The 18,722-nt window shown below is 42.6% G+C and overlaps 1 protein-coding gene and 1 pseudogene across 2 annotated transcripts in view; one reads left to right on the forward strand and one right to left on the reverse strand.

Annotated features, from left to right (window-relative positions):
- The window catches only part of znf385b (zinc finger protein 385B), a 71,882-nt gene that overhangs the window by 5,929 nt on the left and 47,231 nt on the right, over positions 1 to 18,722 (reverse strand). For both annotated transcript variants that reach the window (XM_042221807.1, XM_005935851.2), the window contains exons 5-8: positions 16,951 to 17,087; positions 16,696 to 16,806; positions 12,885 to 13,080; positions 12,415 to 12,786 (exon numbers count right to left, since the gene is read on the reverse strand). In XM_042221807.1, the coding sequence (XP_042077741.1) occupies positions 12,415 to 12,786; positions 12,885 to 13,080; positions 16,696 to 16,806; positions 16,951 to 17,087 (816 nt within the window). The remainder of the gene's footprint in view (positions 1 to 12,414; positions 12,787 to 12,884; positions 13,081 to 16,695; positions 16,807 to 16,950; positions 17,088 to 18,722) is intronic.
- LOC102292464 lies at positions 314 to 2,244 on the forward strand (annotated as a pseudogene).

Raw genomic sequence — 18,722 nt, forward strand, 5'->3', positions numbered from 1 at the left:
CGAGAGTAAATACATTTTGTATACCAGAATCTGCTGACTCAGCAGCCATACTGGTTGATCCTGACATAAAAAAACATGCAAAAAGCAACAGAGACAGTGGTACCAAAATTTCAAAGAGAAAATAACATGGTGAATGTAAAAACCACTGTATGAAATTCTTTGTTAGAGTTCTTGATAGGACAGGAACACAACTTGTGTTCCTTGGTATAAAACAGACTTACAGACTAAAGCAGATTACGTGACAGGAAAGAAGAAAAAAACACAATTTAAAAATTAATACTGAATTTAAAATAAAATCATTTTCTTTTCTTTCTCACTCAGAGTGCAGACATGTCTGCTGCCAGCTGTCTTCTATCTGAAGATCAGTTTCTGTGCTCCATCTGTCAGGATGTCTTCACTGATCCAGTCTCCACACCATGTGGACACAACTTCTGCAAAAACTGCATCAGTCAACACTGGGATATCAGTGAGAGGTTTGAGTGCCCCATGTGTAAAAAGGTGTTCTACACAAAAACTGAGCTGCACATCAACAGTTTCATCTCTGAGATGGTTTCTCAGTTCAGACGTGAAGCTCAGCAGAAAGTCCAGCAGCAGCAGCTCAGAGCAACAAGCTGCCAAACCAGGAGAAGTTCCCTGTGACATCTGCACTGGAACCAAACTGAAGGCCCTGAAGTCCTGCCTGGTGTGTCTGGCCTCCTACTGTCAGACTCACCTGGAGCCTCATCTGACAATGAAAGGTCTGAAAAGACATCAGCTGATCGATCCTGAGGAGAACCTGGAAGGCAGGATGTGTATGAAGCATGATAAACCTCTGGAGCTGTTCTGTAAGACCGATCAGACATGTGTCTGTATGCTCTGCTCTGTTATAGACCACAAGACTCATGAGTTTGTTCCTCTGAGAGAAGAATATGAAGGAAAGAAGGCAGAGCTGGGGAAGACTGAGGCTGAAACTCAACAGATGATCCAGAAGAGACGACTGAAGATTCAGGAGATCAAAGAGTCAGTGAAGATGAGTAAAGATGCTGCAGACAGAGAGAAAGCAGAAGGTGTTCAGGTCTTCACTGCTCTGAAGGAGTTTGTTGACAGACACCTGAACGAGCTCATAAAGGAGATTGAAGATAAACAGGAAACAACAGAGAAACAGGCTGAAGGTTTCATCAAAGATCTGGAACAGGAAATCTCTGAGCTGATGAAGAGAAGCTCTGAGGTGGAGCAGCTCTCACGCTCTAAAGATCACCTCCACCTCCTCCAAAGCTTCTCATCCCTGAAAGCTGCTCCAGCCACCAAGGACTGGACAGAGGTCAGTATCCATCCACCATCATATGAGGGGACTGTGGTGAGAGCTGTGGATCAGCTGAAGGCAACACTTAATGAAGAGATGAAGAAGTTGTTTGAGGCTGAGCTGAAGAGGGTCCAGCAGTATGCAGTGGATGTGACTCTTGATCCTGATACAGCACATCCTTATCTCATCCTGTCTGATGATGGAAAACAAGTACACTGTGGTGAAGAGGAGAATGATCTTCCAGACAACCCAGAGAGATTTTCTGAATTTCCCATTGTTTTAGGAAAGCAGAGTTTCTCATCAGGCAGATTTTACTTTGAGGTTCAGGTTAAATCGAAAACCTTATGGATGTTAGGAGTGGTCAGAGAGTCAGTCAACAGGAACGAAGAATTCACAGTTGAGTGGACTCCCAAGAAAGGTTACTGGTGTGTTTTTAAGGGAGATGAAAATCTTTGTGTAGCTCTTAAGGACCCTCCAGTCCGTGTTTCTTTTCAGTCTTATCCTGAGAAGCTGGGGGTGTTTGTGGATTATGAAGAGGGTCTGGTCTCATTTCATGATGTAGAGGATGCAACACGTATCTACTCCTTTACTGGCTGTTCCTTCACTGAGAAACTCTACCCATTGTTCTGTCCCGGTGTTAATGATGATGGTAAAATCTGTCCACCTCTGATCATCTGTCCTGTGATGGGTGATGGTGACAACTGATCTATCAGTCAGTCTCTCTTTTCCAAGGGGAAATTGAATCAATTACAGGTTAATTTCAGCATTTAAACCAACACAGAGAAGAAGTCCTAACAATAGAACTGACCAAACCGCACCTGTTGATCAAAATCACGTGACATAGTTAGAAGCTACAGAAAAAGCTAGTAAGCGGAACTTTAGTTGATTGTTTATTGAAATTGTTATAAATATATAATCAATCTGACGAATTTCATATTAAAAAAAAGCTTTCTTTAATTTTCTTTTAGAGTTACTGTCTGGTTTCCTTTCATGATGTAGATGATGCAGCTCTTATCTACTCCTTTACTGGCTGCTCCTTTACTGAGAAACTCTACCCATTCTTCTTTCCCGGTGTCGATGATGATGATGATGGTGGTGGTGGTGGTGGTAGCTGTTTCTCTGATCATCTTTTCTGTCAGTCAACCAGTCTGATTAATCTGTAATTGGATCAATTACAGATTAATCTCAACGTGTAAACCAACACAGAGGAGAAGTGACCAAACTACACCAGTCTATGTGGTTAGAAGCTGCAGAACAAGGCAGTAATCTGAAATTTAGTTGATTTATTTTATTAGACTGCTTTCAAGTTGAAAAAAATTTTTTTTTCCTGAAGTCCAGCCTGAGGAGGTAGACACTCTACAGGGTGGGCCATTTATTGGATACCTAATAACTGGTACAGGACTGTGTTCTGTTAGGTTTTGTATTGTTGATTGTCATTTATGCTTAGAAATATTTAACCATATATGCTTAGAGGTGTATAATCATTTGTAGATTGAAAGAATGTCTCATCCTAGGAGGTCTGTAACAACTCTGTGTAGCATGAAGAGGGGAGTGCGTTCACTCCTCTACAGAGTGTTCTGGCATAGATCACACACCTCCTAGGAGAGGTCGTATCTTCTCTTGCTGATATATGGTTTAGCAAACACACGTATATTTCTTTAAGTATAAGAGCCTTTTGTTCAGATGGAGCCCTAGACTCCTGGCACCAGCTTTGGGGAGTCTTCACAGGGTCACATCTTGACCACACACACACACACACACACACACACACACAAACACACACACACACACACCACACACACACACACACACACACACACACACACACAGTATTCTTTGTTCACATGTATACCTATGTAAGATGTTATATGTTAATGACCCTATGCATATTCATGTAACCACAATAAAAGGAGTGCTATGGGGAACCTGGCTGAGAGTCTGACGGAGGTCAAGTGGTGGAACGACACTTGGCTCCAGGCAGGTCTCCCTCATGCATGAGTAACAAGAAGAACTTTGCCTACTTCGTGTCTTGCTTGCTGTGTAATTATATTGTCTTCAACGTTCCAGCGGATAGGTTCAAGCTACAAACCTATCATTAATTGGTCCTTCGATGCCGGAGCCCTGGAATCGCATTCACCGAGGGGAGAAGAGGCACGCTGAAAGACTGACGTCAGCCAGGAAGTTCCTGTGGATTCGCTGTCTGTCTTTTCTCCTCGATGAATGGCGATCGGCGGGATTCGAGGCTGATATTACACGCTAAGCAACGCCAAGTAAGTTTAAGTCTTTGCCACTGTGTGCGGCAGAGCACGCGGTCACTGTGTGAGACTGCGTTGTAAGTCTTTGCCACTGTGTGTAGCAAAGTACGCATCCACTGTGTGAGGTTGCGTTGAAAGTCCTGGGTTGTGTCCCGAGGTTTTGGTTAAATCGCCCAAGGGTCCCAAGCGTCCGGTGAGTGTCCGGTTTTGAAATCGCCCTGGGTGTGTGTCCCGAGCGTCCCTTCATTGGGTTTTGTCGCGCGAGTGGGTGAGCGTCCCACAACTGGGTCAGGGTCCCGAGCGGTCCGGTGTGAGTCCGGAGTAGGCCTATTTTGTGTTGTTGTCATTGTTGTCGTCGTCGTTTTTGTTGTTGTTGTTGTGTGAGTGTGTGCGGAGCAGAACACGTGGTCTGTGACACCGACTGTTGTTGTTATCATGGGTTTCTAAGCAACCAAGAGTGAGTCGGAGGGAGACAGACGTTTGTGCTGGACTTTGCTCCTGGCAGCACAAAGTATTTAAATAAAGATGAGAGAGAAGTTTTCAGAAAACACACCAGCCTTGAAGAGCGTGTGGAGAAGGCCTGCCCACATCAGCAGCACTTAAGATGTGCTCTGGTGAATGGCTTTCCCCCACCCCCTTGCTGACACAAAATGTTTATTCTTTAGCTTGCCCTGATCGACAGCAGCCTGTGTGCCAGACCATAGATTTAATTGAGGTGGATAGTTGTTAAAAGTTAATTCAGTACAATGACATATGAGGTGAAGTGATATAGGCAAATATTTAAACTAATGAAGTGCATAGAGGCACTTGACCTGTGTGAAAGACTGTCGTCTTATTATGAGCCATTGTTGAGATATAGGGCACACCTGTGAAAACAACTAATATGCTGAACCCTGTATGAAACATCTAAAGGTACATGATGGAGAAGCTGTATTGAATATGAAAGTGTAAGACTTTGCCACTGTGGGCAGAGCATGCAACTACTGTGTGATGTTGCGTTGCGGTTTTTTTTCCTTTGAGCTGATGAGCAAGCTACACATTATCAGATCAAGAGCTGTCTGAGAACTACTCAAAGAGAGGGAAACAGAGCTATGAGTGTGCAGCGTTTCCGTGAGCAGTTTTCCTGCATCTTGACTCATGTGTGTGAGTTCATAGCATCAGCATCATGTTTTTGTTTATTTGTTTTGTTGGGTTGAAAAATAATTAAATAAACTTGTGATCATACTTATGGATCACCATGGCACATATCATCAGCCATATGATTTATTTATGCAGATGAAAAAGTGAGTGTGAATGTGTTTGACATCACAGTGTTTTTGTGCGCTGTGTAAAAGAATTTATATTGTAGATGAAAAATAATCATAGGGAAAAGGTGTTGTGTTGATCAGCCAAAAGCAACCACATGCAGCAGTCGGAAGAAAGTTATAGTTTAACATCATTGGAAACATGCAGGCCAAGTTTCTGGCTGACTTATTTACAGCGCAATGTGTATGTGTCTCTCAACCTCACAAGCAAGTGCTCACTCCTCCCTGAAGAATGCAGCTCCAAAGAGCAATAAAATGGCAGATAAAGAGACAGCAGCAAGTCCTGAGCAAAGAGTCCCAGCAAAGCAGCAGCAATGTGGACAAACAGCATCAGAGAAGAAGAGCAAACCCATCATCCTGACTGATCGGATGAATGGCACTGTGTACAACAAGCTGAAACTTCACTGTGCATGTGAAGAAAACGTTTGAGGAGAACTGAACAGTTGGAGTTTGACATTTGCCACCTGTGGAGTAAAATGGCAAGAAGAGACAGTGGAACACAGGACAAAGCTGAAGGAGAACTGCCGGCTATTGGACTGTTGAAGTGGGAGAGGACAAAAGAGTGAGAGGACAGAGTGAGAAGACTAGGTGAGAACACAGAGGAATTATTTTTTTATTTTTTTTTTTACAACTTTATTTATAGTTTTCCAACAAAACAGTCCAGAATTTCTTACAAAAGTTGCGAACCCTACCCCCACCCCCATCCAGGTGGCATCCCCACAACCAGGAAGCACAATACACACAACACAAAAAAAAAAAAAAAAAAAAAAAAAAGGGGAGAAACACTCAAACCAATCTGTGACAGTCATTATAGCACCAACAGCCGGACCCCGGCACATGAGAGAAGAAACAAAGAAGAAAAAGGGAATAAAGAAATCCCAACAGTCAAAGTACGGGCATTGAGGAGACTGTGGACAGCAGTCCGAGAAGAGAGCAAGAGCATAAATTACCAACAAGTAAAGAACAATAAATCAGGCAAAAGACAGACTCTTGACATGAGTTATGAACCGTGACCAGGTTTTGTCATATTTACTCTCCAAGCCGCGCACGGTATACCTAATTTTTTCCAGCGCTAATCCCAACATCACCTCTCTAATCCAATGGACGTAGGAAGGAGGGTTCGACGCCTTCCAGCTCAGCAGTATCAGACGGCGGGCATGCAACGAGGCAAAGGCTATTGCGTTTTTGTGGAGGGGAGAGAGTCTCAGCTCTTCCCGAGGTACACCGAAGATAGCTATCAAAGAGTCAGGCCGCAGTGTTTCACCCGATATAGCTGACAGTGATTGAAAAATTGATGCCCAGAAACCATACAGAGAGGGACATGACCAAAACATGTGCCCCAAAGAAACAGGAGAGTAATCACATCTAGGACAATTCGGTGCAACATCAGGGTACAGTTTAGACAGTCTGTCATTAGAGTAATGGAGCCTGTGGACGACCTTAAATTGAATCAGGCCATGTCTAATACAGAGAGAAGACGTATGTATACGCTGTATGGCTTTCTTCCAGATGTCTTCTGACATGAGTTCTCCAACCTCCCCTTCCCACGCCGCCTTAGGTTTGTCCCATGTATGAGGGCAGCTTTCAAGAATCAATGCATAAATCTTCGATATTGCTCTTTTAGTGGGCTGACTCACATTAAGAACTAGATACAGTAGGTCCTTAGAGGGCAGAGACGGGTACCCTGGGAGAAATTTAGAGGCAAAACTCCGAGCCTGAAGGTATCTGAAGTAGTGAGACTTTGGTAAGTTATGGTCTTCACACAAATATTTAAATGAGACAAAGCCATCCTCAGTGAAGAGATCTTGAAAGAAAACCAGACCGTTTCTGTGCCAGATTGCAAATGAATGATCTATTTGAGATGGTGTAAAAAGATGGTTAAACATTATCGGAGAAAAGCTACAAGTATTTGTCAAGTTAAAATGTTTCCTGAATTGACCCCAGATCTTAATTGAATTTTGAACCACCAAATTGGAGTTCAGTCCAGATGCTTTGACATTCAGTGGGAGAGGGGCAGTTAAGATCGAAATCGGGGAGATTGGGAGTGTAGCTCTCAGTTCCATATCTGCCCAGACTGGACCCTCCCCATCCGCAAACATGGTTATCCAATATGTCAGCTTGACAATGTTAGCAGCCCAATAATAGAATAAGAAATTAGGTAAGCCCAAACCACCATCAGCTTTAGCTCTCTCCAGGCTTGCTCTCCTTATGCGTGCAGGTTTTTTGTTCCATATGAACAAAGAGACAAAGCGATCCAGCTGGGCAAAATAGGATTTGGGGAGAAAGATGGGGATCATTTGGAATAGATAAAGAAACCTGGGCATTACAGTCATCTTCACCACATTTATCCGTCCTGCCAGCGAAAGTGGAAGTTTTGACCACCTATCCAGATCAGATTTAGTACTGTCCAGAATAGACCTGTAGTTATACTGGAAAATAGTCTTAATCGAGCCAGCTATTTCCAGTCCCAAATATGTGAATTTGTCATTTTCAATTTTAAAAGGCAAATCGTCATAAGTGGTCTGTTTTGCCAGATCGTTCAATGGAAACAGTAAAGATTTTGATAAATTAACCTTATACCCCGATATGTTGCTGAACTCCCGCAGCCAGCGGAAAAGGTGGGGCATACTCCCAATTGGGTCTGATATCTGCAAAAGGAGATCATCAGCATAAAGCAGAGTTTTATGAGTTACCTCACCCCTGGATATACCTTTAATCCTCTCATCAGATCTGATAGCAATTGCCAGCGGTTCGATCGCAATGTCAAACAGGAAGGGTGACAGGCAACAGCCCTGCCTCGTCCCCCTGTAGAGCGAAAAATATTCCGAAATCAGACCATTTGTCCTGACTGCAGCCATAGGCGTTGAATATAGGACTTTAATCCATCTACAAAAAGTAGGTCCCATGCCGAATTTCTCCAGAACTGTGAAAAGGTAGGACCATTCGATTCTATCAAACGCCTTTTCAGCGTCAAGGCTCAGAATAACTTCCGGTTGTATTGTCGAATGGGGGGAGAATACCACATTAAACAGTCGTCTCACATTAAAAAATGACTGCCGTCCGGGAATGAAGCCCGTTTGGTCCTCATTAATAATGGTGGAAATAACAGGGTCCAACCGTAGTGCAAGAGTTTTGGTTAAAATCTTATAGTCACAGCACAAAAGACTTATTGGCCTGTATGAGCTACACTGTACAGGATCTTTATCTTTCTTTAGTAAGACTGAGATCGTGGCCTGGGTAAGCGTCTGCGGCAGATTGCCAGTAGCAAAAGATTCAGCATAAACTGATTCTAAAATAGGTGTGAGCTTCGAAGAGAATTCCTTGTAAAACTCCATGGGGAAACCGTCCGGACCTGGCGCCCTTCCAGTCTGAGATAATTTAATAGCGTTCGTTATCTCTTCAATCGACAACGGCTGTTCCAAAGGCGACTGAGCGTCCGGAGAGAGCTTGGGAAGATCCAGCGAGTCAAGAAACGAGTAGATCTCGGATGAATTACTGCCCACCTCTGATTGATATAGGGTAGAGTAGAAATATTTGAACTGGTCATTAATGACTCGGGGGTCGTGAGATATCGAATCAGCACCTATTTCAATTCCCGAAATCACGCGTTCAGCTGACCGCTGTTTGAGCTGAAGTGCAAGGAGCCTCCCCGCTTTATCTCCATGCTCATAATATACCTGCCTGGATTTAAAAATATTTCTTTCGGCTCTCCATGTCATAAGCGTGTCAAATTCAGTTTGCAACAGTAATTTCTCCTTAAAAAGATCTGGCGTAGGTGAAAGAGCGTAACGCCTATCCATATCCGCAATCTTGTCAGCCAGTTCTTTAAGTTGTTTAGAGCGCTCCTTGTCTCTGTGTGCCACATAAGAAATAACTTGGCCCCTAATATAGGCTTTCATAGACTCCCACAAGACTCCCCTCGACACATCCTGAGTGTCATTAATTTCTAGAAAGAAGTCAATCTGATTGCTGAGAAACGTTTTAAAGCGTTCACATAAAAGTAATAGGGGGTCTAGCCGCCACGTTCGTTGGGGCGCTACATTACCTGGAAAAACCAGACCCATCTGCACAGGGCTATGATCTGACAACACTATACTGTGGTATTTGGTGCTGGAAATTAAGGGAAGTAGCTGGTTATCGACAATGAAGTAATCAATCCTGGAGTAACTATGATGTACAGGGGAAAAAAAGGAAAATTGCTTCGTAGTTGGGTTTGTTGCACGCCAAGGGTCTGATAAGCCGTAAGAACGAAGTAGGGAATTGATAGCCACTGCTGCTGACGAGAGGGTGTTGCTCGACCTTACGCTTGATCGGTCCAGCTGGGGAGAAAGGACACAATTAAAGTCTCCACCTAGAATTAGTTTATAGGAGACAAGGTCTGGGAGAGTCGAAAAAAAATTAAGAAAGAACTGTGCGTTGTCCCAGTTAGGTCCATAAATATTAGCCAGTATTAGTGGTGTGTTAAACAGCTTGCCCACTACAACAACATATCTGCCATTAGGATCTGATATCACTTCAGAGTGTTCAAATGGAACCCCCTTCCTAATTAAGATTGCTGTTCCCCTGGCTTTGTAGTTAAAACGTGAATGATATATTTGTCCAATCCACTTACAACCTAATCTTTTTTGGGAGTTAGTATTTAAGTGTGTCTCCTGTAGAAACATCACGTCAGGTTTGAGCGATTTCAAATGACTAAATACCTTGCTTCTTTTAACCAAATTATTCAGCCCTTTCACGTTCCAGCTAATGAATGAGACCGATTTCTGTTGATTATTCACATTATCCAGAGTCATAGTGCCACAATCGATAATAGACTGGTCCTGCACGTTGGTTATATCTCAGTGTTTCAGTGCCTGTATGAGCCACAACATAAACCACAGATAAACCCAAAGCAAAACTAACAAAAACAAACAGATAAACATAGACAAACCTCTCACCATCCTGGACCCCTGGGCTGGTCTTCCACAAACCTGAGACTGCCCTGAAAACACTCCTCTCTCTCCTAGGCATATAACACGTTTACACTAGCTTAAACTCTTACATGAACTCAGCAAAGACAGAACAAAGTATAACAGGACCCTTGACTCAGCATCATTATTGCCGCATGCATGTCGGCACCCATCCACTTACAGGCCGGTACGGCTCTGAGCACTCACGGTTGGAAAATAATCCCACAAGAAAGGGGTAGAACCCAATAAAAATAATGACACTGGTGATAAGAAAAAGGGGATTAATTAATCAGAATACATCAAAAAGCAAAATAAAAGCACTGTTGGGGTTATGGTGTCGGGCTGGAACTAAGACCAATGAGGATACCGAAGATATTCTGAAATAAAATATTCCCCAGGCCACATGACATCCACAGAAATCCTCAACATCTTATAGCTATACCTTGTCCAATCATAAAGGGCATCCAACCGTAGCGTGGCGACGTTCACCAGTCAATGCACAGCCTGTGCAGACTACCTCAATGGTAGCACGCAGCGTGTGATACCTTTTGTGGTCCGTGAATTAACTGTCACTCTCCCTCCGTCTCCCGTGGGCGCAGATTGGTCTCGACGTAGTGCCTTGCCTTGATCGGGTCTTCGAAAGACATCTGTTCGCCAGCCGGGGTCGTGATTTTCAATGTAGCTGGATACAGGAGACCATATTTCACTCCCGTACACCGGCGAAGCAATCTTCTCACCTCGGTAAAGGCCGATCTCTTCTTTCTAACGGTGGCCGAGTAATCTGGGTAGATGTAGAAACGCTTCCCATTACGGGTAATGGGACCTGCCCCCATGGCCTTTCGAAGAACATCCACTTTCTCCTGAAAATAGTGGAACTTGACGATTATCGGTCTCGGGGCATTTCCATCCTTTGGCCTCGGCTGCAGGCTCCTATGCGCCCGATCGAGCGTCGGCGTATAGTCGAGGGCGAGCGCTTCCTTCAACAATTCAGCCACGGCTTTCTCCGGTCGAATATTTCCGAATCCCTCTTCTACTCCAATTAGTCTGCAGTTATCACGACGTTGCCGGGACTCCAAATCATCGGCCTTGTCTGCCAACCGGACGACTTGGGCAGATAGCGCATCAACTTTAGCTTCCAGTGCTACAACACGGTTAGCCTGGCCATTAGCTTCCTCCTCAAGATCATCAGTGCGGGTCGAGAGCGTGGCGTTTTCTTTCTGCATGTCTTCGATAGCCTTCGCAAACTCTGCGCGCACACTCAGGACCTCTGACCTTAAATCACCCGCCAAGTCGTCTATTTTCTTGTGTAGTTCACCTGCAGCTGCCATCACAGACGAGTCGATCTTGGCTAGCACATTCTGCTCCGTTTGCTTTATGGCAGCCATGATTGTGTCGAGATCCGGTCCTGCCCCCACCCCCGCGGCCGGATCCGCACCAGGCAAGTCCGAGGCATCAGGCCCCGGCTTCTGCTTGAGCGATTTAGGCATGTTGAACAGCTTTAGACTACAAAATACAACTGATTCGAAAGATTAGGCACTTGTGAGACAGGTTCGCGCCGGGATGTACTAGAAGGGGAGCGGGAAAATTACGCAAATGGTCAATCTAAGCAGAGCTCGCAAAAACACGTCTTCACATGTCGCTGCTCTCTCCCCTCCCCCCTATGTGAATCTCTTTTGGGGTTTTTTGGGTCTGACTTAAAGTAAACACAGGACAAGGCCTCGTGGGAACTGCATTTGTAATCTCCATCCAGGAAAATTCTCCGGTTGACTTAATCACTTGATTGCTGGTATTTACAGATGGTAACATTAGTTGAAGCGCTATGCTGAGATGCACAACAGACATATTTTGTATTATTTTAGTTTAATCACCTGATGCTTACTCTATTTTAGCACTGTAAATAAGAAGCACAACCGCTCAGCCGATATTGTAGTTGGACCTGTCCTCACTGATTTACAGCCATGGTAAAAAGACACTCTGTCAATTCAAGGGTTTCACATATCAGGAGATAATAAACATGAGCTGACACTTGGCAGGTCTTGAAATTAGGTAAATAAAACCACAGATGGGTTACAACATGTCACATGTTACACAATATCAACATTTATTTAACAAAAACGAAGCCAAAATGCAAACAAAGTCAAAAATATGTCCATCTTTAATACTTTCACAGGAATTAAGACGATGAGTAACAAAATGCTCAGGAGGAAAGAGATTACCATCAGGGACTATCAGCCCATCAATCTGGGAAGAACTATAAGGATATTTACCAAACAATGTGAAATCTCCCATCGTACGCTGAGAGATTTTATTCAGGATTGGGCATTCCAGCAAATCCAGCCCAAGGTCAGACTGTGCAATGCTCAAAGAAACCAAGAGCCAAGAGACTCTACAGGCCACTTTTGTACATATTTCCTGTACTGTGCTAAAGATGAATCAATCCTTCTGTCCTTTAACTTCAATTTAAATCACAGCAACTTAACATTCTCCAGAACCGACAATTTTCATACATTCAATATTTTGTAAATGAAGGTGTAACAAAGAACTAGATGCCACAGAAGCTTTTGTTTTTGCATGCTAATGCTAATGCAGATCATATAAAATCAAAGGTGCATATCTCTCCTCACCTGCATTATGCGCCTCCAGCTGAGAGAGCGAGTTGACCGCGACTTTACAAAGAGAACAATACAGCAGCTTTTTCGCCTTCTCCTCTTCTGACTCCACTGAAGGTGAAGCATCCTGGGAGGGTGCAGGTGGAAGGGGAGCAGGGCAAGACAAGGTGGTGACAGGAAGGGGAGCGGAAGCGGAAGACACTTTGGAAGAAGAGGATGACGAAGAGGAAGAGAGGCCTGGAGCTGGGAGTCCCGATGGGGGGCTGGATGGAGGAGGCTCACTGCCTGCTCTACTAGAAGAGGGGGAGGAGGAAGAGAGAGGGGAGGTAGAGGGGAGGAGGAAAGATTTGACAGGAGACGGAGTGTCTGTGGTTCTGGATAAGAAATCTGAAGGGAGAAGAGTGGAAGGAAAATGAAACAATATCTGAAAAAAACATCAGCAGTAACATAATTCACATCAGTGTTATTACTGGATAAAAATGAACCTGTGTGTTGATTAGTGCTGCTGTTAGCTGAGACAAGAGGGACGGGGACAGCTGAGACAAGAGGGGCGGGGCCAGCAGGATTACAGACGTTCCCATTGGTTTCTGCAGAATTTGACAGCTTAGCCTTGGCTTTGTTCTCCTGAGACTTGAGCTTCTTTGCGTGACGACTTCCTCTGTAATGAGCCTCAGCCTGAGACTGAGATGTAGAAATAGAAAAGTTTAAGTTTTGTATTTGAGCCATTCAGCATCCTCCAAAATAAAACCGTTGTGAAAGGGCCAGAGACTGCAGTCAGTGACTGGAAAAGCCACTTCAGAGCAGCTTTATCAATGAACCCTGTACATTGCTTTATAAGGTGCTCACCTTACAGAAGACATAAACATGTTTACAGCATACAAAAAGTTTGGTCTCTATGGCTAATCTCCCTTTAGTAATTCAGGGTAGTTGTTGAACCATAGAAGGCATAGAAAAGCATGCTAGCAAAGCTGCAGCAGCACAGCAGCGCTGGAGCTGCAGGCATTCATGCACGCTATAGGACACCTGTGTTTTGGAAAAGCTCAGAGCACAATCGCTGGAATTACACACATCAAAACAAGGACAATAGGCTTGAAGCATGAAAATACATTTATGTTTTATTTACAGACCTACATATAGCACACATTAAATCCAGGCCTCTGGGCCACCTGTGTACACAGCCGGACTGATTAAAACAGGACTTTACATATAATGTTAAATGCACAGGAGATGGACCTGAGGCCACTTTTGGGCTGGCGATGTGTGAAAAATGTGCAGCCCCCTCGTTCTCTGAATAAAGCCGGAGAATCTGTGCAGCAGGAAGGTTAACAAAAAATTGCCATAGCTATTTTTTTCATCATGCTCAGCTTTTCCCAACAGTGAAACATCATCCATTAACGTGGCGTTTTGGCCAATCAGATGAATGCGAGTCCTCGTTTTCTGGGTATTCACATTGCAACAGGAAGGGTAATGTTTCTTTCCAGGCCTAGAGAGACTGCAATTTCCTTCTTCCAGAGTCCCATGGAGGGAGCATCCATACTCTTCCAACATAGCGCAATGGCTCTTCTGGCTTGAAGTAGTCCATAGTCCAGTAATTTAGTTTTTTTCCCGATTGCTTAAATTCCCTTGGATATATTCCAAGTACATAGAGTTTTCCTTTTAAAGGGATTTTTACCTTAAACACTTCGGACAGATATTTGATAACATCTTTCCAAAAGTCCTGGATTTTAGGACACTCCCATAGACAATGAAGAAGAGTTCCTTTTTCAACTAAACATTTAGTACAGATGTCCGGAATATCATTGGACATATGATGAAGCTTGACAGGTGTTATATAGGTTCTCATGAGCCATTTATATTGCAGTAGTTTAAAGCATGTGTTTATTGTTTGTTTTTGTGCTTTTAAGCAAGCCTGGTTCCAGTCATTTTCATCTATGTCCTCTTGGATCTCCCTTCTTCAAGCATCCAGTTTATCTGCTGCTGAGTCTTTTGAGGAAAGCATCAGTAAATTATAATATATAGAGAGAAAACCTTTCCCTTTTGTATTCTTAATGCATGCCTCCTCTATTTTTGTCAGTGGTGGAAGTTCAGCAATCCTTTGCAGTTTTGATGACAAATAGTTTTTCAATTGTAAATATTTAAAAAAGTGCTTTGGGGGTATTAAATATTTTTTACACAACTGATCAAATGTGAGCAGCATGCCATCTGCATATAGGTCTTTAATTTTTTGAATGCCTTTATTTTTCCATATTTTAAATCCTCCATCACTTTTACCTGGCGTGAACTTTTCATTTCCCCAAATAGGGGTAAATTGCGAAAGCGATGGAGGATCGCCCACATGTTTATGTGCTGCATGCCAAATTATAATTGTATTTTTCAAGAAAGGGTTCCTTGTATTTTTTTCTTAATGTCTTAGTGTCTGAAGAATACAGAAAAGTGTGTAAGGGAAGATCTGGAACAGATTTTTGCTCAATGTCAACCCAGGCTGGAGGTGTTGTTGGGCAGAAATAATGGGTGGCTGATTTTAGTTGGGCAGCCATATAATACCATCTGAGGTTGGGGACTTGGAGACCTCCTCTTTCATAGGGCAAGTAAAGTAGTTGTAAGCGGAGCCTTGCCTTCTTATTATTCCAAATAAATTGGTTAAATAGTTTGTTTAAACTGTCAAAAAATGAAGTTGGTAGAGGCAACGGAAGTGTTTGGAAGTAATATAAAAATTTGGGTAAAATTGTCATTTTTAGGATATTTATCCGGCCTATCATAGATACAGGCAGGTTTGTCCAACGGTTTAGCATTTCCGTGACCTCTTCTACAAGGGGATCATAATTTATTGAGGTTATGTCCTTGAGGCTTGGGGTGATCCTAATGCCTAAATATTTAAAGCCTGTTGTAGTTGTTTTAAATGGGGTGGCCACCACAGGGCTTCTTCTTTCTTCTTCATTAAGAAACATTAATTCTGATTTAGAATTTTTAATTTTGTATCCTGAAAATTCTCCAAATGTTTTTATTAATGTTACTAAATTAGGGATACTATCTTTCAGATTAGTCAAAAAAAAATATAATATCATCTGCAAATAAAGAAATTCGATGGTCTCTTCCTCCAATTCTTATCCCTGATATTCCTGCATTTGCTCTCACAGCTATGGCCAGAGGTTCTATTGCTAACACAAAGAGAATTGGTGACAGAGGGCAGCCCTGCCTGGTTGATCGCTGTAAATTAAAGGGTTTTGATACGTTATTATTAGTTAAAACTTGTGCTGTTGGATGTGTATACAATAATCGGATCCATTTCAGGAATGTTTCACCTAGTCCATATCTGGGGAGCACTTGTAAGAGATAATTCCGTTCTATTCTATCGAAGGCTTTGCACGCATCTAGTGATAGCAGCGCAGTGTCCTCCCTATTGTTTTTCTCATAAAGTACATTGAGGACACGTCTTATATTATGATAGCCTTGTCTCGTTTAAACAAAACCTTGTTGATCGTCTGTTATCAAATTAGGCACATATTTATCTAGTCTTCTAGAGAGTGCTTTACACAAAATCTTCGTATCACATCCCATAAGACTAATTCCCCTATAAGAGGTCACGCTCCTCTCTTACTTCTCTGAGCCGTGATTCCTGTTTTCATGTTCACTCATGAATAATTTCACCAGCTCATGAATAAGTGATGTTTGACTGGCATGTTCCTAATGAGGCAGCTCGTTCCCGCACAGCAGTCGTCTGTGAATGGGCAGAGTGTCGTTTACGCAGATCTGTGTCGTTAGGGTGTGGAAGGGGAGGTGTTACACCTGAGCTTACGCACCTGTTCTTTTCCAGGAGCACCTCACAAAATTATACAAAAAAAAGAAAAGAAAAGACTTCATCTCTCTAGTGGTAGGACCCTCCTTTTCAGCAAGACTAACTATAAACTACTTGAGAATAAACTTCCATCCACAGTAACGCCAGTGAAAATTTAAAACTCAGACAATAAACAGCAGTTTTTTGTTATTGTTCATTTTCAGGATCAGATCCCATAAAAACGCAGGACTGAAATGCAGTCGTTAACAGCAAGCTCAGATTAGCTTGCATGGCAAATGTTAATTTTAGATGTGCTGAATTATATTTATGATTGGAAAACTAATTCAGTTTCACAGGCTTTAGGTGCTAATGAGCAAACATTTCCAAGATACAGTGCTAACTTTTTCTAGCAAACTTGTAAATGTATTAATAAGCAAACACTTCATTTATATTTATATCTTGTATATCGACCAAAAACAAAACACGCATACACACACACACACACACACACACACACTTACATCAGAGTTGAACCTCAGCTGGCAGACAGTACAGGAGATGACCTGTTTCCTTTTAGGTACCATGGTAACACCAAAGGTGTGGTTGATGACAGCCTTCTGCACCGGGTCCATCTGAGTGAGACACACAGAGGTCAGAGGTCACGAGCTTGTTTCAACCCGAGTACTGATGACACCATGAAAGATTTTTTTGTTCAATCTATTTGACCTGCAGCTATGACACACGCTCACCTGTCGCTACCACACACACACACCTACCGTGTTGAAGTTTGGGAAAAGTCCAACTGGTGACGTTGTCTCAACAGGAAACGGCAGAAAGGGTTTCATCATGACTGAGGGACCAGTGGCACCTATGAGACCTGGCAACGCTCCGCCCACTGCACCACTCCCACTTCCTGGGAACAGACACGGAGTTTAAATAATTGATTTCTAATACCCTTGTTTTCACACACTTCAAACAAACATAGCAACAACACAAAGGTTTGCAGGGCAGAGTTTCTGCTTTAAGATGAAGCTGAAACTTATATTGACCCAAATTTCACTTCACAGAGTTGCTACAGTCACACCACAATGCGAAAATAAGGATATACTTATATTTTTCCATACTGAAAACATCTAGAAATTAATCCAGAAAAAAACCCTGGTTGACTCGTATTCGCGCTACATAAAACGGGTGAGCCATTTTATGATGTTATGGATTTAGTTTGGTCCCTTTTGGCTAAAAATATTGGCCAATATTGAGTTTTAATAATGATTCCTCAGCTGTTTTGTCATTAGTCTGTTGACACTTTTTGAAGGTGAAATTAAATTACATTTATTAATACATTTAAGAACTTTTATCCAAAAATTTGTTGAATAATGATTTCATAAATAGCCTTTTGTCAAATTAACCATCTGTAAGGATCAGGAAATATATCTAAAGCTGTGCCTGTTAAAGAGAAAGACACACTTCTTGGCATATTCTCTGAAGAGCAAACAAAGGGAGCCCATCTTTGATATCTCTGGAGTTACGACCTGGAAACCTGAGCAGCAGATCTGCTTAACAGTACCTAACATATGGATACAGAACATATGGAGCTGCAGCTGCTCGGGGCAGAGAGAGGCAATAATACAGAAAGACAAAGCGAAGAGAGGGTGAACGATTGGCTCACATAATGAGTCCACGTGTCCAGCTGCCACTCGGCCAGAAAGACATGTAAACTTTCAAAAGGCAGGAAGTACACTAACCGAGCTCACGCAGAATCCAAGCTGACCACATCACACTATACACAACTGTTACAAAACATTTCTTCAACAAACAAAACTTGAGTACTCTAAATCTGCCATGAATTATTAGCAGTGGATTATTTGGAGGGCGGTTACATGTGAGCAATTTTAGGAAAACAGTTGAAGATGTTTGAATCCACCTGCTGCTGCTAGTTCATGCTAGTTACCTGATGCAAGCATATTATTCTGTGTATGTTTAAAGTTACAGCATGTCAAAGCCCTGCAGTGAAATCTTTTGTAACAACAGTGTGTGGGTAGAAACACTGATGCCATCTGAATCAGGCCTGATGAAGGAGGGGGAGGCGGTGGAAGAAGAGGAGTAGGAGGAGGTTTCTGGTCATGTTGGTTTAGTGCATATGTCCAGTGTAATGTAATGAAGGTAAACCTGATTATATCCCATTTTAAATAACAGTCTGGCCAACTCTTTATGACTTCTAATGCATCCATGTGAGTACTATAACCCATTTACATCCACTCTACATGAACTCTAATTGTACCATTATAAAAGATTAGAAATAAAATATAGAAATACAACTCTACTTTAAGACCTATATAATCTATTCTGATGAGCTGTAACTGACTGTGATCCACAACACATTAAACCAGTCACAATGTATTAATCTTATTCAGAACAAACCAACAAAAAATTCACTATAGCTCCACCCAGACTTTAAATACTGTGTGTGTGTGTGTGTGTGTGTGTGTGTGTGTGTGTGTGTGTGTGTGTGTGTGTGTGTGTGTGTGTGTGTGTGTGTGTGTGTGTG

The sequence above is a fragment of the Haplochromis burtoni genome, unplaced genomic scaffold (assembly GCF_018398535.1).
Source record: "Haplochromis burtoni strain Fernald_Lab_line unplaced genomic scaffold, NCSU_Asbu1 Contig_75, whole genome shotgun sequence".
Classification (NCBI taxonomy): domain Eukaryota; kingdom Metazoa; phylum Chordata; class Actinopteri; order Cichliformes; family Cichlidae; genus Haplochromis; species Haplochromis burtoni.